The sequence below is a fragment of the Podarcis vaucheri genome (genome assembly GCF_965113315.1).
Source record: "Podarcis vaucheri genome assembly, chromosome: 14".
Lineage (NCBI taxonomy): Eukaryota > Metazoa > Chordata > Lepidosauria > Squamata > Lacertidae > Podarcis > Podarcis vaucheri.
This window is the reverse complement of record NC_138752.1, coordinates 32,366,034-32,386,933: the sequence shown is the minus strand read 5'-3', so window position 1 is coordinate 32,386,933 and position 20,900 is coordinate 32,366,034. Positions and strand designations below refer to the sequence as shown.

Here is a 20,900-nt window from a genome sequence, read left to right as displayed (position 1 = left end):
ATTCTGGCAACCACCTTAATCTGGGCCTGCTTGCAGGAGCGAGTTCCATAGTTTATGTATGCACTGTGTTAAGAATTGTTTTCTTTAGTCTGTCCTGAATCGTCCAACATCCAGTTTCTACCATTCGACTCTACTCAGATTCTAACATTATGTGAGAAGCAGATTGACCAACGAAATCTGAATCTGATTGATCAAAAGGGGCCACTTGCAATTGATGGGACAAGTAATGAAAGGTGACACCTACATTGCGCGAAAGGAGGCAAAGCTGACATCAAGAGGAATCAGCTGGAGCAGATTCACATTGATGCTGGGCAAAAGGAGTTTCAGCTTCGTGGTGAACCAGTTCTGGTAGTCCAAAGCAGTGAATTTACGGAAATGGCGGGCCAGGTTTCTGAAAATGGTGCCGAGCAGTTCCAACCTCACCTCGGCATTTCTGATACCCGGGATGTTCTTCTGCAAAAAGGGGAGGAAAGGTTCTGAAGGAAAAGGATGATTTAGGCTGCTGCAAATCTACACACCAGATGGGAGGGCATCTGCAGAGCAAAAATATTACCAACACCACCCCAAGAAATGTTGCTGATTCGATCAAAACTCTTCTTGTTTCCACTGAAGCTTCCTGGATGTTTGCTTCGCACTGGAGGGGCTGGAAGTTGATGGTTTCTTTGGAACTTACCTGTTCAAGGATGAAATTGAGCCTTGTCAAGAACACATCCATCTTTGCAAGTGGGATTTCAGAGCGGCCAGTCTCTAGGCTCAACAGAACCTGTCTCAGGGTTGTCACATTGACCAGAGCGTCCGAGGTTGTGATGACGTCTACCAGCTGTTCAGTGCTCAGGGTGTTCAAGACGGCAAACTAGAAAACATAGACACTACTCAATCATAGTTTTTCACTTAATTACAAAAATAGATAGGGATAACATACAATTTATGTTGCTATACCAATAAGGGACTCCTGCCAACCTAGCAGTTTGAAAGCATGCCAAAGTGCAAGTAGATAAATAGGTACCACTCCGGTGGGAAGGTAAATGGCTTTTCCGTGCACTGCTCTGGTTCACCAGAAGCGGCTTAGTCATGCTGGCCACATGACCCAGAAACTGTACGCCAGCTCCCTTGGCCAATAAAGCGAGATGAGCGCCGCAACCCCAGAGTCAGTCACGACTGGACCTAATGGTCAGGGGTCCCTTTACCTTTACCTTACCAATAAGGGACAGCCCATTTTTGGGTAAACGTAATGATTAGTGGGTGCACTTTAGATCTTTGAATGCAGAAGGTCCCAGGTTCAATCCTCAGCATCCCCCACATTAAAAAACAAAACAAAAACTCAGTAGGAAATGATGGGAAAGACATCAATCTCAGACCCTAGAGAGCGGCTGCCAAGCAGAGTAGACAATACTGAGCGAGATGAGCAAACAATCAGCTTTCCATACAGATAACTTGACACATGAAATGGTTCAGTCTTTTCAAGGGAAAATAGGATCAATTGAAGAAGGGTTAGATGAATTAAGAAAAACTAAATGTGGGACTAATTGACGGAGGGTTGTTTTTTTTGCTGTAATCATAGGCTATGAAAACAATGAACGCTGTGAAGGGGGGGAAATAGATCAAATATAAATTTAAGTTTTTTAATCCTGCTTGTAGAATTTATTTTGCTTAAGGGAAATATAATCTGAATCCTAAAATACTGGTCTAAAAGGGAAGGGGTTAATTTATATTTATTTAATTAAAATTTGTTTTGTAATATCTTTTGGTGGGGGAACAGCTCAGGCTACTGGGACACAATTTGGTGTACAAATTTGTTTTATATTTTGTAAACCTCTCAGATAAGCAGCATATACAATAAGGAGCATATACAAGAAAAGAAGATTTGCCATCTTCATCATTAATACTATGCAGCATAGTATTAATTTTTATGCACCAGCACATTCCTCCCTTCCTTGCAAAGAACAGCTGTTTTATTGCTTTGTTACAAGTAGGGGGCTGCCCCTTCCATGAAACTTTGCCCCCGGGGTCGCTGTCTGAATGCTCAGTTTTCTGCTCTGCACCCACAAGCCACATGCCCCTGAGCCTTCTTGGCAACAACTTCATTTTTCAAAATTTGCTGGTCATCAAGAAAGCAAACCTACAGGATCGAAGTCTTCCTTGATGGATTCCACTTCTCCCAAGGTGGCGTCCTTGAAGAACGAGCCCCAGGCTAACTTGATCCACTCAGCAAATGGTTCACTGGGCTTTTCTGAATGGGTAATAAGAGGACACAGGAAATATTTGAGCCTTTCATTATACTAGAAGCCACTGGTATTTGTCAGGGGATATCTGGGGCTCTGTTTCCCATGGCTTCTTTGGTCATGTTACCTTTTAGGTCTTTAAGGTTCTGGATGATCCACAGTACGACAGCTCTCCTGAAGGGTTCTGCCATTTGGGAATGTGCTCCACTAAGACCAGCAACACTGTCATGACGCAAATAGCAAAGATGATGAACCGACACACAGACACACATATACAATTGCTAAGAGCTTGCCATCCTGTGGAATGTTGCAAGGGATTCTGGGGCACACTTATCCGCTTGCACATGGTATATGCCTCAAGAGTATGACCAGCTGTTCCGTCTCATTCCATCCCCCTTCTGTGTGATGTCATCCCGTTCTGTCCCCTTATAAGCCATTTCTTCCCATTTCATTTAAAATGCATTTTGTATGCATTTTATGCGTGCCATTTTCATAATATACACACATTTCAATGCTTTTGAAAGCATTCACCAGTAAAATGTACATTTTGTACCTATCATTCACATAAAACACATGCTTCTCCATGCACAATTTTGCCCACATTGCAAAATGCAGAGAAGTGCATCTTTTTCACTGGGAGTCATGTTCCAATCTGCGCACAAGTCCAGGAGATAGGAGCTATCTAATGTGACAAAATTCCTGCTGTGGTTCTGGTCTGCGGGTTGTATCTTCTCTTTGAATTAGGGGAAAAGTTCCCACTGGAGTCAATGGGAACTTCAACCATGGCTTCAAGTTAACTTGCTTCAAATAAACCATCGCTATGAACCAGTTAGTCAGTTCAGATGAAACAAGCTGTACTAAACAAAACTGCAAATAAAAATTTCCCAACACCTCCTCTTAGCCACGTGGGGAAGAGGGGGGCTGAGTGCACAAACCTATCGCTTGCTCATCACATTAAACTATGGCTTAAACATCTATCCACACTGGCACATCTGCAATACCTTCCTTTCCTTCCTTTTAAAATTTATTTTTATTTCAATAACTTTATTGGGCTTTATAAACAGGGATCATAGGAATAATAAATGACAACCCGTGATGGCTGTGGCCAGGATTCCAGCTCTAGAGTTCTATGATATTCTATAAGATTCTTCTATGAGATTCTATGAGCATTGGAAATGGCTCAGCCCTGAATAAACATTCACAAACCTTTTATCGATAATAATCAGCTAAATAGTTTGAGGATCTATACAACTGTGTAACATGCAGAAAACAGCATTTTTAGAGAAATCAAAGACTGGAACTGAGGGAAGTCGGGGGGGTTGTGGGGGAGGGAGGGGGAGGGAGGGGAGGGAGGGAAAATGGGGGGGATAAGGATGATATGTTTCTGGATAATATGTTTTGTTTTAATTTTGAATAAAAAAGTCATTAAAAAAAAGAAGGAAATGGCTCAGCCCACAGCGAGAAATGGACCAAACAAAATCCCTCCCTCACCCTCTAGCGCCCAGTGAACTGATGTCGAGACTTACATGGTGGTAAAGGAGTTGTAGTTTTGGGGGACGAAGTAAGCAAGGGTTGTTGCATTGACCACAGAGCAGAGGAAGTGCAGTTCCCCCTGAAAAGTGGCATTCCAGTCTGCTGCTGTGTAGGTTTCCATTTGAGAAGAGGCGAGCGTCAGGTAATTTGTCAAGAGCAACTGCGCAACTTCGGTGTTTGGGAGAACCGTCATCTTGTGCTGCAGAAGGATTAAACAAAGACACCTCCAAGGAATCAGTTTCTAAATGAAAAGCATAGAATCCTCTATACAGTGGTACCTTGGTTCTCAAACTTAAACCGTTCCGGAAGTCCGTTCCAAAACCAAAAGCGTTCCAAAACCAAGACACGCTTTCCCATAGAAAGTAATGCAAAACGGATTAATCCGTTCCAGACTTTTAAAAACAGTCCCTAAATTAGCAATTTTAACATGAATTTTCCTATCTAATGAGACCACTGATCCATAAAATGAAAGGAATGAACAATGTACTGCAGTCACACAATCAATCAATCAGTAGCTGAAATGGGTTCCACACAGTCACAAAAAAAAGAGCCACAAAAACGCAAAATAAATAACAAAAACAGACCTCAGCGCAACACTCAAAACGAAAGTGTCGCACTCAAAATGGAGCATGTTCAGCTTCCAAAAAAAGTTCACAAACTGGAAAACTTACTTCCGGGTTTACAGTGTTTGGGTTCCAAGTTGTTTGAGTACCAAGGCGTTTGAGAACCAAGGTACCACTGTATGTATTTTTCCAATGTCCCTAATTGTAGACAGGATACCTAATTTGAACTTAACCATTTAACTATGTTCCCATGTGTTTTTAAGAGTGGATTGTTTTGCTAGAGTTGGTGAGTTAACAGTCAGAACCCAAGGCAACAGCATCATTTGGCAATTTTATAGCACTAGGGGCTATCGCTCCTGCTCATTCCCCTTGCCAACACTGGCTACCTGTTTGCCCGGCCGCCCCCCTGACCCCCCCTCCCTCTATACCTCACTCACCCACTTGCAAATCCCTCCACAGCATTGTTGTTTACTGCCTTGGGGTTCTTTGGAAGGCATGGTGGGATAGAGATTTAACAATAATCACAATAACTTCAGCTGTGATTCCCTGCTTTGCAAGGGGTTGGACTCGATGAGCCTTGGACCCCTTCCAATTATTCTACAAGAGTTTCAAGGGAAATACCTGAATTGCAGCCCTGGTGAATTGCTTCAGAATCATCTGGACAAAGTCAACGCTGCTTTCTTGGAAGAAGTTGACGAGGCGCAATGCCGAATCCATGCTGGTCAGGGTGTTTGAATGTACAATCATGTCTCCAATCTGGATCGGAGTTAAAAGATCCAATACTGCGTACTGGAAATAAGAATGTCAGGATGTCAGAAGGGATTGTTTGCTCTTTCTGCTCACTTCCTGCTTGCACTGGCTCAGCATCTCCCACAGTGAATACAACCCTTGAACATGCTCCCATGCCCCTGAATGCCAGGATTGGACATTCTCCCCCCCTATCTCTTCCCAAAAGTAGAGAGGTTCAAAGCACTTCTTTCTGTGAATGCTAGCACAGCTCTGGTTGACAAAGGTGCCTTCCCCCACCTCCACCAAAAAGGGGGGGGAAAGCATTTTCAGATTTTAGATGTTGCACCCATCACACAATGCCACTTGGCAGCCATTTTGTGACTAGCGCCCACATCACTTTCTCAAAATTTCCAATGTGCCTACTGGTTTGCAAGCACTAACTTACAGCATCAAACGTTTGGCGATAGTATGAAACCAGCTGAACATATGGTACTTCCGTATAGAATTGCCCAAAGTAGGTGAGTAGCCAATTTCTGGGTGTGGTTTGGCCAAAGCAGGCAGGACCTGGAAGGAAGAGACGGAAGCAAAAGTCATGACTTATCTGCCTAGTGGGAGAATGTCAGGCCAGCCCGAGACATTTTGCTGATGGTGAGAGAGCAGTAATTCCCCTCTCCAACACACACACACTTAGGATTCGAAAGGCCCACATAACTGGCATCAAAATAGGTTCCAGGACTAAGTTAGCCTGAACATTTTATGTATTTGACTTTAATTGAATTATCATTATTTTTAACTTTAGATTTTATATGCTGCGTAAATATATTTCCACATGCATTTGCAGTATAGAAATGAATAAATTAAAAGCTAAGGCCTGTGCATTCCAAATACAGTGGTACCTCTGGTTACGTAATTAATTCGTTACAGAGGTTTGTTCTTAACCTGAAATCATTCTTAACCTGAGGTACCACTTTAGCTAATGGGGCCTCCTGCTGCTGCCGCAGCGCAATTTCTGTTCTCATCCTGAGGTAAAATTCTTAACCCGAGGTACTACTTCCAGGTTAGCGGAGTCTGTAACCCGAAGTGTTTGTAACTCGAGGTGATTGTAACCCGAGGTACCACTGTAATCCCTTTGTTTTAGTTCTGCGGTTCTCAAAAAGTGTGGTGCACACTGGTGTGGCACGAGAGGATCGGAAGAGCAGCATGAAGATTCAAAGTCAATCCAGGAAACATTTAAACATTTCAGTGTAGTGTAGTGTAGTACAGCATCAAAAAACCCATGTTTTTATTTGCAGAATATGGATAGATATCCTTTCAAAATGAGAGCAAGAGCAGCAAGTGATACTGAGGACAATCTTAGCTGTCATCCAGAATCACTGTGCAAACATTGGCTAGTCTACAGTTCCCCATGTTGTGAACAGGGATTTTCAACTCTGACAAATACGAAAGATCAGAAAAGAAAAAGGCTTCTTTGTCTTGATGAGGAGATGAGACTAGAGAGTTTGTCTGTCTCAGATTAGATCTAATATAAATTACCTGGCAAAAGGAAGCTCACACCTCTCACTGAGTTTGTAGACATACTTCAGGTACACATGTAAGAGGCTCATTTAAAATTATACTTTGGGAATGATTCATCTTATGTAGCTGCATTGTTTTATACTTTCTGGATCTCCTATGATCGTGTTATAAAGTAATTGTTATAAATCAAGCACTGCTAGGAGTTGTTTCTTTTTGTTTTCCAATGTAGTTCTTATCAATAACAAATTTTTGTGGCACAAACAAATTTTTATTTGGAAAAGGTGGCCCAGATAAAAAAAGTCTGAGAACCACTGTTTGTTCACGCCTCCTATTTTCCTCCTGACAGGTCTGCCCTAAAACCCAGTTCTTTACCAGTGGTCTGAGACTTCTGGGTTAGGAAAGAAACAATGTAGTTGACACAATCCTTCTTCCTTTCCTGTGGAATTTCAGAGAAGCCTCTGTTGATCCCAGCAATCCTGGGATAAGAAGGAAAAGGCACCATTAGAATATATATACACTATACACTTTTAAACCAGTTTCATTGCCCCAGTTCATTCTGGGAAGAGTGATGAGCATGTTGGGAGTTCTCCATTGGCTAGTCCAGGGACAAGCTAGATCTCCATCGCCCCAACCCTGGTGGGACCAAATGTGACTGGGAACTATAGCTGTCAACTTTTCCCTTTTCTTGCGAGGAATCCTATTAGGAATAAGGGAATTTCCCTTTTAAAAAGGGAAAGGTTGATAGCTATGCTGGGAACTCTTCTGCAGGGATTGCCTTTGCAGCCAAGTTCCCCACCCTAGCTGCTAAGTTAGTAACGTGCATTAATTTCAATACTCTGAGTAGGCCTAATGTTGGACACAACTCTAAATTTTAATCTGGTTTTTTAGGAAATCACATTGACTGCTTCTGTGTTGTTGTTGTTGTTTAAATTTCTATTCTGACCTTCATCCAAAGATCTCAGGGAAGTTTACAATATAAAAACACATAAATACATATCATAATAACAAACAAAAACAATACCCCTCCACACATTTTAAAAGGGCATAGGTTGTTTAATTAGCAAAAGGCCTGGGAAAAGAGGAATGTTTCTGCCTCAAGATATGTAACTGAGGTGCCAGGCGAGCCTGCCTGGAAAGAACATTCCAGAAGCAAGCAGCCACTGCAGAAAAGGCAGAAAATGAGGTGGAATGGCTGGTGCAGCATTAAGTTAAACTGCAAACCACGCCCCCTCCAACCCGCCCGGTTGGGCGCTTACCTATGGGCGTGGTGCACCAGCCAGGTGAGTGGGGCAGGGGGCATAACGCCCCCTGTGTGACGCAGAAATCGCGTCCCGCATACAACACCTCCCCTCTTGGAGGAGGAGAGGCTTTCTCGTGTTGCCACCCTCCAGACCTCTGGTGGAGGCGGCACATGAAGAAGGGCTTCAGATGATGATGCACAGGGTCCAGGTTGCTTCATATGGGGCAAAGCAGTCCTTGAGGTACTGCAGTCCTGAGTTGTTTAAGGCTTTATAGATGAAAACCAGCACTTTGAATTGGACCCAAGAAGCACTTGGCAGCCAGTGCAGTTGGACCAGGATTCGTGTTATATGCTCAAACTGTCTTGCCCCAGTAACAAGCTCGCCGCTGAATTCTGCACCAGCTGAAGTTTCTGAACCATCTCCAGAGGCAGACCTACATTTAACACGTTGCAGTAATCTAACCTAGAGATTACCAGAGCATAGATGACAGAGGTTAGGCTGTCTCTGTCCAGATTTTATGTAAATCCCTCAGAGGTGTTTTATTATAGTACAGCAAGCAGTATAAAACATGGATAAATAAATAAGTTCGGAGGGGACCTTCCCCCAAAATAAAGAACAGGTCAACACTCACACAGACTTGTAAGCCTCGCAGGATATACTTTTGGGGATTTGCCCAAGAAACTCTGCATTCACACTGGACAGGACGACCACCAGTCTATCCTCAAACCAGACCCGAAAATCAGCATTGGTGAAGGTTGAAAACGCCACGTTCAAGCGCTCCATCGTCAAGGTGAGCATGGCCATTTTCACATCCACTGAGATATTGAGCGTGCTGGCAGAACTGGGCTAAAATGGGGGTGAAAGATGATTACAAACTTTGGCAGGAAGATTTCGAGAGAAGAGGGCCGGAGATCAGGGAAGGTCTTGTTACTGCTTTAAATTTGGGGGTCCTTCCTTGAATACCAGACAGGCACCTCCCTGCTGTCTTTTCGGCACTTACTGAAGACCTTTCTCTTCCAGCATGCCTTTGAAGTCAATCTTTTGCATGCAAGGTGGGTACTTTTGATCAATGCTCCACCCCTTCCCTTAAGTGAACCTATGAAGCTGCCTTTTATCAAGCCAGACCACTGTTCCACCTGGCTCAGTTTTGTCTACACTGAATTCCAGTAGCACTCATCCTTCCTAGAGATCTCCCTATATAAAGAGAGATGGAAGGTTGTCATCATGCAGCTCGAATTAGAGGATTTGCAGTGCCACATCACAATTTGCATGAATTCTAGGTGGGGTAGGGGAGCAAAAGTGAAGGCAGGTTGCACAACAACACTGGCCACAGCAGAGGAATGAGAAGAGAGGGAATACCAACAAGGGGCAGTTTAAAACAACAGCAGAAGTTTAAATAAAGCAGGGAGGGACACAGAGGGAAATGGCTGTTTTAAGCAATAGCAGGCGATGGTGGGGTAGTTTATGTGCAAGAGAGTTGCACCAGAGGAGGGGGAGAAGGCAGAGACATGGGGTTAAAGGTGAAAGCTAGGGGTGCGGCCCCTTGTAAGAACATAAGATGAGTCTGTTGGATCAGGTCAATGGCTCATTGATCATTCCCAGGGGACCTTTGGAGGAAGCCATTACAGCCAAACCAATTTGCATGAGGTGTTTTGAGTTCCTCTACAGCAGCCTTTCTCAACCTGTGGGCCCCTAGATGTTGTTGAACTACAACTCCCATCACCCCTAGCTAGCAAGGCCAGAGCTCAGGGATGATGGGAGTTGTAGTCCAACAACATCTGGGGACCCACAGGTTGAGAACCACTGCTCTACAGTGTGGCACTCACCAAAGCATGCGCAACTGTTGCACAGGGGTAGCCAACACGGTGCCCCTCAGATGTGTCCAGGAACTCCCAGGATTCCTCATTGTTCGCTATGATAGCTTGGGCTGGTAGAAGTTGTGACCCAGCAAAATCTGGAGGGCATCACATTGGCCTACCCTCGTGTAGCTCATGGGGGAACTATCAGCTACTTCAGATAGTATAGCAAACCAGACCACTACTCCCTTGGCCACCAAGATACCAGCCACCAGGTCAATAGGGTTCCATTTGCTAGAAGACCTTGCAAAAACAACAACAACCCAGTTGCTCTAGAAGCTATTAATTAAAATGCCATTCCATCCCATCTGCTTGCCTAAGATGGGGTTTGCTCCATGATGCAAAAGACCTTACCTGAGACAAAGACCGGCTGACTCTGAGTCTCGGTTTCTGAGACTCTGGGTATCTCCGGGTAGCCTAATAAAAATTATTATTATACTTACTGGAGAGGGTGTGAACGGACAGGGACATTCACATAGCTTTGGCACATATTATTAAAGTCTAAGAAATGGCTTATTTCCCTGTCCGTCCACCCATCCATCTACCCCCATACAGCCCATTCTCTGAAGCAGTCATATGGCTTCCCTCCCATCAAGTCAAGAAGGACATGCTAATTCAAACAACTGTCATGGATGCTTCAGCTGCGATTCCTGCATTGCAGGGGGTTGGACTGGATGACCTTTGGGTTCCCTTCCAACTCTACAATTCTATGATTCTATAACTCATACTTGAAGGCTGCATCGGGAGCCGGTTGACACCAAAGGACCATCGCAAGAGGCAAATATGTTATTTCCCATATGGCTCTAACAGTTGTCAATGGCCTGTCTGGTGCGGCACCCTGTTCCCACAGTGGCCAACCAGACAGGACTTGAGTGCGAGAGCCCTCTCCCCACCGGCAATTCCAAGCAATAGTTATTTAGAGGCATGCTGCCTCCAACAGCAGAGGTAAAACAGCCTTCTGGTTCCTCCATGCATTTGCCAAATCCTCTTTTAAAGCCATTCAGAGTTGTGGCCATCAGTGCTTCGTGGGGGAATGAGTGCCACATTTTAACAATGGGCTGTGTGAAGAAGGGCTTCCTATAGTCTGTCCTGAATGGCCCTAAGTTCCAGGGCTGTGAGAGAGGGAAGAAAGCTTTTCTCTACATCTGCTTTCTCCACGCTTTCTGTTATTCCAGAAAGTCATTTCTGGTGCCCTGCTCAGCGGTGGAAGGCAGGTCCCTGAGCTCTGTACCTTTTTGTAGGCAATGTTGAATGCATCCCAGAAAGCAGCCAGGTGATCAAGGCCAGGCAGCTGAGCCAGCCTTGTGAAGACCATCTTCACTTTATCGACGCAGCAGAGCATCTCTGGATTCACAGTCAGCTGAGCAAGTTGTACTGCTGAGAGTTCCCCCAGGTTAGCCGTCTGAAACAGAGAGAAGGCACACAGAAATGAATAGCTGCATCCATCCACCCACTTTTATTTTCTTTCTTTTTTATAAATTTATTTATTTGGTTTTTCATTTATGATACAAAACAGACATCGCCATTAATTAAAATAGTAAAGTAAAAAGGTTCGCCAAACCTTCGGACGTCCCTCCATGGGTTCCATTTCAAACTTTCATTTCTGCATTTTTTTACTGTAATCTATTAAGTATCCATAATTTCCAAAGTTCATGTTACTTTACAAGTGTCATTGTATTCCTCCTAATGATTTTTAACTGTTTACTGTGGTCTCTCAAATAGTCCATCCGCTTTTCATCCTGGGGAGTAGTTGGCATCATGTTACCTTAGCCTGAGAAGATCTGAGTTCAAATCCTTGCTCAGTCCTGGAGCTCACTGGGTGCTCTAGCCTAGTAATCTTCAAGTGTTTCAGTCCTAACACCCACCTTTAACCCAAACATGCATTTGGGGACCCATTTCTTAATCTTCCCCCATATATTTGCATGGCAGTAGTGCTTCCGTTGCAATCCGCCTTGGATCAGGTCGCTGATTCAGTGGTTCCTGATTCATCGGCTTAAGACCAGCCTACTGCTTGGGGTTGTTGCAAGGACTGAAATGTGATAATCCCTTATGCAACACCTTACATGTCTTGGAGGAAAGTTGGAATATAAATATAATAATAAACTATAGCAGTTAACATTTGCAGTGGACACTTGGGTTGCAAACGTGCAGGAGGCATGTTTGCAACCCACAACGCCACGTCTGCGCATGTGTGGGTTGCGATTCGGCACTTCTGTACATGCGCAAAGCGCGATTTAGTGTTCTTGCGCAGGCGCAGGTGCCAAAACCTGGAAGTAACCTGTTCTGGTATTTCCGGGTTCGGCGCAGCGCGTAACCTGAAAACGCGCAACCCAAAGTGTCTGTAACCCGAGGTATGACTGTATATGGTGCTTTTATATGATCCAAGTTCTTTGCCCACTTTTATTTCATTGCATTTCATACAACAGCCCTATGAGGTAGGCCAGTGTTATCATCCCCATATTGTGAAGGCTGGAAGTCAGGCCACTGGTCCATCTATCTCATTACCGCCTACACTGACTAGCAGTGGCTTTCCAGGGTTTCAGGTAAGAGTGTCTCCCATCCCTACCTGGAGATACCATTATGGATTGAACCTGGGGCCTTCTGCATGCAAAGCAGGTGCTCTACTATGGAGCTAAGGGCTTAAGACCAAAGGATGAATTGCTCCTCTGCTGCTGTGGTAAAATATGGACCAGACCCTGGTTGATCTTAATAGAAAGAGCATCACAGCTGATCTTACCCCATTAAAGCTTGGGTCAAGAGACATCAAATCTGTGATGCTAATGAAGGACTTGAATCTCTGGAAATTGAGGGAGAGCCAATTTCCGGTCATCTGGCAGTCTGAAATAAATAATAATAATAAATGTTTCTGCAATTCTGCAAGTAGGTACCCATTTAGGAGCACCAGATGAACAAAGCAAATGCTTGCAAATATTTAACCAAAGTTCCAAAAGATGGGTTGTCGCTGCACTGTTGCTTATGCAGCAATGTAAAGTAAGAACCAGTGGATTTTGCCAGGGGTGAAAGGATAATTTAATTTCTAGCCAACTTCACTTTTGCATTCGTTCATTCCTAAGGCCATTCCATAAATGTTCCACCACTGCCTGTGAAATGCTGCCCTGAACAAGGTCCGCCTGGCACCAACACTGAACTTCCAACTTCTCCCTGGAATTTGATCCCATTACTTTATCTTAGGAGTCACCCACACTTCCATTCGCCCCACCACTTTCTCCCTGGAAAACCCACAGTTTAGCGCTGAATTAGATTGACATTTGCTCTGGTTTAAAGCAAACAAGAGGGTTTTCTCGGGGAAAGCAGCAGGCAATGGCAAAACTACTCTGACCTGAGCCTAGAAAGCACTGGACGAGCAGAAAACCACTCTGGTCCACACTTTCTAGCCGCAGGACAAGAGAAAGTGTAGACAAGTTCTCAAGTTCTGTTCTGGGTTGCTCCACCCCAATGGAAGCTTGCAATTTATGTTTTGTGTACTGGTTTTATTTCTTTGAATACTGACAGTTTTTATATTAATCAGTTTTTATATGTTTAAACATAAATGTAGAGACAGTCCTGTGTTAGATGACTAACAAATTAATTTATTAATAATAGTAATAAAAATGATGGTGATGGTGACTCCATTCTGTTTGCACACTAATCCACACAAATGACCCCATCATCTTTCTGCCCAGGGCTCCTTCAGGAGGAGAGATGGGCCAGCAGTTTAATAGTAAAGAAACAACCTGTGAGTAGAGGGCTGACGTTAAGATTTCAGAAGAAAGAAGTGAAGAGATCCAAAACTGACTGATTCCTCCATCTATGCATGAGTTAGGAAGCCAGGAAACAAAAGGCTCACCTGTTTTTTGAAGGGCCTGGAGGATCCACTGGCCCACACCAGTCTTGGTCTCCAATGACATCTGGTCAAAGGCAGAATCCAGCCCTTTCACGCTGCAAGGCATCCAAATGCAGGGACACCATTAATCCAGAACACTTTGGTCTCTAGTTCTGCCCACCAATGCAGCCCCCGACAGATTACTCCTGAGGAATTGTGGCCCTCTATAGATTAGCCCCCCATAGCTTACACGCCCTGATTTACACACCCAGATCAAATACTGAAAAATCAGCACCAGGAGGCACAAGAATAGTCAAGAAATTACTTGGGTGGTTAAATGTGCTTTTAACTCCTGGCAAAAGCTGTCCACAGATACCCCACCCCCTAATCTGAATGAAGACATTTATTCCATAGGTTGAGGCCACTCCTAAGAAGACCCTCCTCCATACTGTGGCCAGATCTTCCTCTGTCCAATGTGTACAATCCTCAGGCCCCCTCCCTAGCAGATCACAATGATGGAGGCAGCCTCTACAGAGGAAGGCCATCTCTCAGCTAATAGTATTATAAAACCGTTGAGTTGGAAGGGACCTCAAGGGTCATCTAGTCTTTGGCAACCCAACCTCTGTTTACAAATCTCCAGTGAAGGAGAGTCCACCACCTTCCTAGGGAGTCCATTCCACTGTCAAACAGCTCTCACCACCAGAAAGTTATCCCTAATGTTTAGCTGAAAGCTCCTTTCTTCTCATTTGAATGCATTGGTTCAGGTCCTACCCTCTGGAGCAGCAGCAGCAGCAGCAGAAAACCAGCTTGCTCCATATTGCATGCTCCATCTCACCTAATCTTGGGCTATTTAGGGCCTTAAAGCTGTCTCCATAGCAAAACAGCAGCCAATGCACCTCCTTCTGCCTGGGTGTTATTATATGCAACCAGCACGAAACCCCACTAATCAAACTTTTACTTACATGGGTTGTATCTGCGTGCAGTTGGGGAGAGTAGGAAGGGCCCCCAGCTCCTCCACTGTGATGGATGGGAAATAAATTATCAGGAGCCCATTGAACCAGGACAGTAAATCAGGCATTGGCATGGAGGCAAAGTGTGGCTTCAGGAGTTGGAAAATCCCCCGTAACATGATCTCACGAACCCGCACGTTGGTTATCTCTGTGATGCTCCCCTGGAGACAAAGAACATACAACCATCAAATATATGGAGGCTCGTTTCTTTTATTTCAGATTCGAAAATCTGCTTTATCCTTGGCGTGAATGGCAGGGGTCTTAGAAAGCTCTGCATTCGAACAGAACAATGGATCTAAGAACCTAAGACAGCGATTCTCAACCTGTGGGTCCCCAGATGTTGTTGGACTACAACTCCCATCAACCCTGAGCTCTGGCCTTGCTAGGTAGGGGTGATGGGACTTGTAGTTCAACAATATCTGGGGACCCACAGGTTGAGAAAGGCTGACCTAAGAGGAGCCCTACTGGGTGAGATCAATGGCTTGTCTAATCCAGAATCCTGTTCACACAGTGGCCAACCAGATGCCCCGAGGGGAAACCTGAAAGCAGGACCAGCTACAAGCACACTCTCCCCTTTCTAGCAACTGGTATTCAGAAGCATTACTGCCTCTGCCCCTTGAAGCAGAGCATACCCATTGTGGCTAGTAGTCAAGGCTAGCCTCCTCCATGAATCTCCCAGTCCAAAGCTGGCATCCAACACCATCTGGAGATTCACCATTCAAAGTGGCTCACCTGTGCCTGGATGCTGAGAAGAAGGCTTTGGAGCTCAGATATGCTTCGGCTCTGAAGGGTTGCCATCACATTTGTTGCCTCCGTCTCAGCACTGACCCTGGTGCTGTCTGTTAAGGTGCCAGAGATAACAAGCAGTGTTCCCATCTGGGTTGTTGTCAGCAAATCCAGCACTTCAAACTGAAATACAAGGGGCAGTGGGGAGGGACACCATCATCACCAGTGCTTCATTCCCTATATGAGTGTGGTCGGCAGGTGTAAGAAGATCCTTGTGGTTCAGGCTGTAGGTCCATCTAACACATGCTTCTGATCACCAAGGGTCAGCTGGTAAAGCATTGCCCAGTTGGCCTTGGCCATGGCAGGGCCTCCTTGGTGGTGGCTCCCACATGATTGATTTTCAGGAGAAATTTAAAGAACATTCCTGTTTGCGCAGATGCTTGATGGCTGAGAGATAACTGGCCACAGCAACCACAGCATCAATAACTCTGGTGGTATACAATAGCTTCTAAACATTTCCAGTGTTCTAGTTTACATGTTTTTAGAGGCTTTGAAAATGTTCCACATGTTTTCTTTATTATCCTAAAGTCTACTGTTTTATTTATTTATTACAAGTACGCCCACCTTTTCCTCCTGGAAGCTAAAGGTTCTCCCATTCCCCATTTTATCCTCACAATAACCCTGTGAGGTAGGTTAAATGGGAAAGAGTGACTGGTCCAAGTGGTCTCCCATGTCCTAGTTGGATACTCTACACCACGCTGCACCACGCTGGCTACTATACCCCATTGACTTAACATGATGGTGTGTCCATTGGGAGGAAGGGTGGGAAACAAATTTAATAAGTAAATAAATAAAAACACCTCACAGTGAGCACTTCACTGAAAGATCTTCCATCACCTGAAGTTCAGCAGTCTCACAAAGAATCATCACCCTCAAAACTGTTAGCATGAAGGAAGAACCCCTGTCAAAGGGGAAGAAGAACCTGGTCTTCACATGATTATTGCCCTCACTCCCTGACTTCCTCAATGCTCATCTGTCACAAGCAGAGAAAGGGGACTTGAAAGCCTCATTATCACCTCGTTCACTTGTCAGATCAATTGCTCTGATGCCCTGGCAGATAATGACAATGCTCCTGCTCTGGAGTGGGGTGGGGAGAGAGAAAAGGGCCTGGAGCTGGGTTCTCCCTGCCCCCCCCCACACCTTCCTGCCCCACTTCAAATGACGCTGGGGTTGGTGGTGGTGGGGAACAACACTAAAGGTAAAGGGACCACTGACCATTAGGTCCAGTCGTGGCCGACTCTGGGGTTGTGGCGCTCATCTCGCTTTATTGACCGAGGGAGCCGGCGTACAGCTTCCGGGTCATGTGGCCAGCATGACTAAGCTGCTTCTGGTGAACCAGAGGAGCGCACGGAAACGCCGTTTACCTTCCTGCCGGAGTGGTACCTATTTGTCTACTTGCACTTCAATGTGCTTTCGAACTGCTAGATTGGCAGGAGCAGGGACTGAGCAATGGGAGCTCACCCCGTTGCGGGGATTCGAACTGCCCACCTTCTGATTGGCAAGCCCTAGGCTCTGTGGTTTAACCCACAGCGCCACCCGCTGGGGAACAACACTACTTACGCCATTAAAAGAGGGGTTCAGGTGAACAAAATCGTTGTAGTCTGCAAAGCTGCTGGAGACTCCGAAGTTTTCCTGCAGCCAGTCTCTGCTGCTCAATGTCATGATGGTGCAAGCAGCTCCTGCAGGGAATATAGAGATGCAATTGCTCCTCCCACTTTTGCCCCTGTTCACACACCCCCTTGTGACTCTGGCACATTCACCACCAGCAGGTGGATCCCAGAAGATTACCCCCAAGATAATGTGGTCCTTCAGCTGAAAAAGCTCCCCGTCCCTTGCCTTAAAATCTTAATAGTTTATCACGATTTCCAGCAAGGGAGAAAAACCACAAAATAACCATCTATCACCTTCTTTTGTAAGTTGTCTTTTCAGAAAATCCAGACGCTTTGTGCAGACAGCCTTTTGGGTGCTGTTGTCTAATTCATGATAGACAGAATCAATCCCTTTGTAGCTGCAAAGCAAGCAAGGCAGAATGCATTTTTGTACCTTCTCCATGATAGGGAAATCCAGTTTTCTTTGTACACATAATTGTACTTCTCTGGCCTATCATAGGAAGCTGCCTTATACTGAATAAGACCATTGGTCCGTCTAGCTCAACATTGTTTACACTGACTGGCAGCAGCTCTCCAGGGTTTCAGAAAGGGGTCTCTCTCACCCCTATCCAGAGATGCCTCAGTTGAACCTTGGACCTTCTGCATGCCAAGCAGATGCTCTACCCCTGAGGTAGCCTGTCCCACTGTCGAACAGCACTTATCATCAAAATATTACTCCTGATGTTTAGTTGAAATCTTGTTTCTTGTAATTGGAATCAATGGGTTCAGGTTGTACTTTCTAGAGCAGCAGAAAACAAGTTTGCTCCATCTTTCATGCAACAGCCCTTCAGATGAGTGGCTCTCATATCATCTCTCAGTCCTCTGTTATCAAGGCTAAACATACCCTGGTCCCTCAATGGTTCCTCAAAAGGCTTGATTTCCAGACCATTGATCTTCTCGGTCTACCTCCTCTGCATACATTCTAGCTTGTCAATATGCTTCCTTAAACTGTGGTGCCCAGAACTGGACTCAGTATTCCAGGTGGGATCTGACCAAGGCAGGTCCTATTTTATTTTATTTTTAAATCATTTTTATTAAGTTTCCCATTTTAACAATCCAATCAAATGACATTGAATGTTCCGAATTATACAAGTACGTATCAAATAGTCCAAATATTCTGCCTAAATTATAAACTTTTTGTTGGGACTTCCCATGCTTCACCTTCAAGGCAGGTCCTATTACGTCCCTTGATCTGGACACTAGACTTCTGTTGATGCTGCTTAGAATTGCATTATCTTTTTTCAGTTGCTGCATTGTGACAAACACAGGGCAGGATTGACATCTCTACCTCTGACAGTTTTTCCATTAGTGGACTTCCCTCCATCAAGTACAACCCATGGACCACCCACCCTTAACCTGAGCCTACTCACATATCACGGAAGTCTGTACAACCAATTTTGGTCGGGAAAAGCTCCAGGATCTTTTCGTCAGCAACAGGCAGGAACCTCATCAGTTTCACCTGAAACAGGTCTTTCAAGGAGGGTGAGCAGAGGTCGGGGAAGCTCTCATTCACCTTCCTCAGAACGGTCTCCAGCAACAGATAGCTGGCTCCGCGCTCAGGTGAGGGCTCCAGGGGCAACAGTGATAACTGAGTCAAGTAATCTTCCATGAAGTGGATGCTCTGGCTGCGGAGGGTTTTGGCAACAGCTTCTGCCAGGCTCTCATTGGCCAGGACACCACGAGCAACAGTCAGTTGGGCAAGCTGGGAGGCCGTCAGGACATCCAAAGCTGCAAACTAGAAAACGGGTGAAAATCATGAGTTTGGTGCAGGCAGTCCTAAATGGACAAAACAATAGCTCTTCTAAGGACTAGTGTTGACCATTTCTCCAGCATGCATGGAGTATATGGGGAAGGGCTCAGTGGTAGAACATCTGCTTGGCATGCAGAATGTCCCAAATTCAATCCCCAGGAGCATTTCCAGGTAGGGCTAGGAATGTCCTCACCTGAAACCCTGGAGAGTCACTGCCAATTCCTATGTCCCTAAAGGTTATCCCCCTCCCCATATACAATGGTTCTAACACCTCCCAATAAAAATCTAGCCTGTCACAGGGAGCCTATGTACTTGTCAGGAGGGCATAGTGTCTCTAAGAATCTGCCTTTTCTTTGTGAGGCAGCATCTGTTTGCTTTTTTTTTTAAAAAAGGCCAGAGTACTTCAGAGCACATGCAGAGTGCCTTCCCTCACCCCCACCCTGACAGGAAGCCTTCAAGTTGCATTCCACAGCTTGTGGCTGGAGTGAGTTACTCTCCAGAGCCACAAGTGCAATTGATTTTCTTACCCCATCGAATCCACTCCAGGTCTTCAGGAGGTCATTGTAGGAGGCGTTGTTCAGGAAACTCTTCCAGTAGCTCTGAATCCATTCTTTGGGTGAACTCTGTGGGCAGCCTGAAAAGCAACATCAAAAGGAGCTTTGTGGTGTGGGCAAGGAAATGGAAGGACCAAAATCTGCCACCTGTTTGGTGAAGGCTAATGAAATGTGTGGAGCTGGCAGCAATGGAGAAACTGACTGATACATTCCAGAAAAGAGAAAGCATGAGATGAAATGGAACGTATGGGGAGAGATGGAACTATTTTGTGAATACTGGAATGCATTGTATCAAAATGAAAGACTAGAAATAATATTTGTTTACCTAGATTATGTATTTATTTTCCCCCTCACTCTCTTTTCTGTTTATCAATGTATTATAATGCCGTTTTTCTCCCTTGCTGTAGTTTAATCAAGAATAATAAAATGAAGAAGACGAAAAAATGTATTTAATTTTTTTTTAAGACGCTTTATTTTTCAAAGGGTTAAATGGAACAATTTCTAATGAAGCAACTAGGACTATTATCCCACTCAGTGTCTGTACTGGAGTTGAAATTGACTTTACATATGTAAATCATGTTGTTGTCAATTGTATTTCATCTGGTTGTTTATATTGTATATGTTTTTTATTGCAAATTGCTTTGAGATGCCTCATTATAAGTGATTCATAAATGAAATTAATAATAATGCATCCAACGGGAGGTTGGCAGGAGTGTGAGGTCCTCCTCTTTAAGATTCCACCTACACAAACCCTAATTCCTAATCTGCAGTTTCTGAACTAAAAGAAAAACCAAAACACAGTCACCCTTTGTAATTTTGCACCCCTCCAACTGAAAGGTTTGCACAACAATCAATATAATAATATATGAGTGGAAACAACTGCATCATATAAGGGGGAGAATAGTTGCTTGCAAAAATGTGTATAAATTTGCACTCAAGAAATATTGGGAGAAAATAAATTGCACAAAATGCAGATGAATTTCCATGTGGACCTTTCTTTAAAAGAGAAAAACAATCAACTAGATGCAGGAATAAGGTGAGCTTTTCCAACATAAAGCTGGAAAAATAAGGAAACAGGAGAAACCAACATTTGTCCATCCCTAAATAAGAGAGGGAGTCCTGTCCAATACAGGGCTGTTCAACGGCTGCAGGTCCATGACTCATGTGACCCTGAGCTGTTCTGCTGGCTCAGATTGGATTGAGCTTTTCTGGAGTTATGACTCTTGAATGCTTGTGAAAGGAGCACCAGAGGGGGCACATTCCCCACTTACTTTGTATTGTAAGGAATCTCCCGATCCAGTTGGCAACCTGTTGCTTTGTGCTGCTGTCCATCCCAGAATATGCACTGTCCAGAGCCTGAACACTAATGATGGGAGACACAAGAAGGGAAATAAGCATCTTATTGGTGGTTTTATCTGTTTGATACCTTACACAGGGCAGCCGATGCTACTCCTACTCAGAGAAGACCCACCAAAAACAAGGGCCATGATAACCAACTCCAGTTTATTTATTTCATTGAGTCTAATCTCAGTAGAGCTTAGCTGGAGACAACTCGTGCAGCCAGGCTCCAAAACCTTTCAAATGCAATCAAATGCCCAGACAGAGGAAAGTCTTACTATGACACCAAAAGGTTGTCAGTGATGGTGCCAGGCAGGCCTCAGCTGGGAGA

The 20,900-nt window shown here is 44.6% G+C and overlaps 1 protein-coding gene across 2 annotated transcripts in view; it reads right to left on the bottom strand.

Annotated features, from left to right (window-relative positions):
* LOC309518801 (uncharacterized protein) overlaps positions 1 to 20,900 on the bottom strand; it is a 61,478-nt gene that overhangs the window by 30,777 nt on the left and 9,801 nt on the right. The window contains exons 9-28 of one of the 2 annotated variants that reach the window (XM_082199291.1): positions 20,503 to 20,594; positions 19,205 to 19,311; positions 18,298 to 18,662; positions 17,183 to 17,286; positions 16,839 to 16,957; positions 15,225 to 15,401; positions 14,445 to 14,653; positions 13,507 to 13,598; positions 12,397 to 12,497; positions 10,891 to 11,061; positions 10,014 to 10,076; positions 8,435 to 8,649; positions 6,935 to 7,038; positions 5,493 to 5,611; positions 4,940 to 5,107; positions 3,749 to 3,954; positions 2,350 to 2,444; positions 2,124 to 2,230; positions 674 to 853; positions 245 to 453 (exon numbers count right to left, since the gene is read on the bottom strand). In XM_082199291.1, coding sequence (XP_082055417.1) covers positions 245 to 453; positions 674 to 853; positions 2,124 to 2,230; positions 2,350 to 2,444; positions 3,749 to 3,954; positions 4,940 to 5,107; positions 5,493 to 5,611; positions 6,935 to 7,038; positions 8,435 to 8,649; positions 10,014 to 10,076; positions 10,891 to 11,061; positions 12,397 to 12,497; positions 13,507 to 13,598; positions 14,445 to 14,653; positions 15,225 to 15,401; positions 16,839 to 16,957; positions 17,183 to 17,286; positions 18,298 to 18,662; positions 19,205 to 19,311; positions 20,503 to 20,594 — 3,003 coding nt within the window. The remainder of the gene's footprint in view (positions 1 to 244; positions 454 to 673; positions 854 to 2,123; positions 2,231 to 2,349; positions 2,445 to 3,748; positions 3,955 to 4,939; positions 5,108 to 5,492; positions 5,612 to 6,934; positions 7,039 to 8,434; positions 8,650 to 10,013; positions 10,077 to 10,890; positions 11,062 to 12,396; positions 12,498 to 13,506; positions 13,599 to 14,444; positions 14,654 to 15,224; positions 15,402 to 16,838; positions 16,958 to 17,182; positions 17,287 to 18,297; positions 18,663 to 19,204; positions 19,312 to 20,502; positions 20,595 to 20,900) is intronic. The other variant, XM_082199292.1, reaches the window with a different exon arrangement.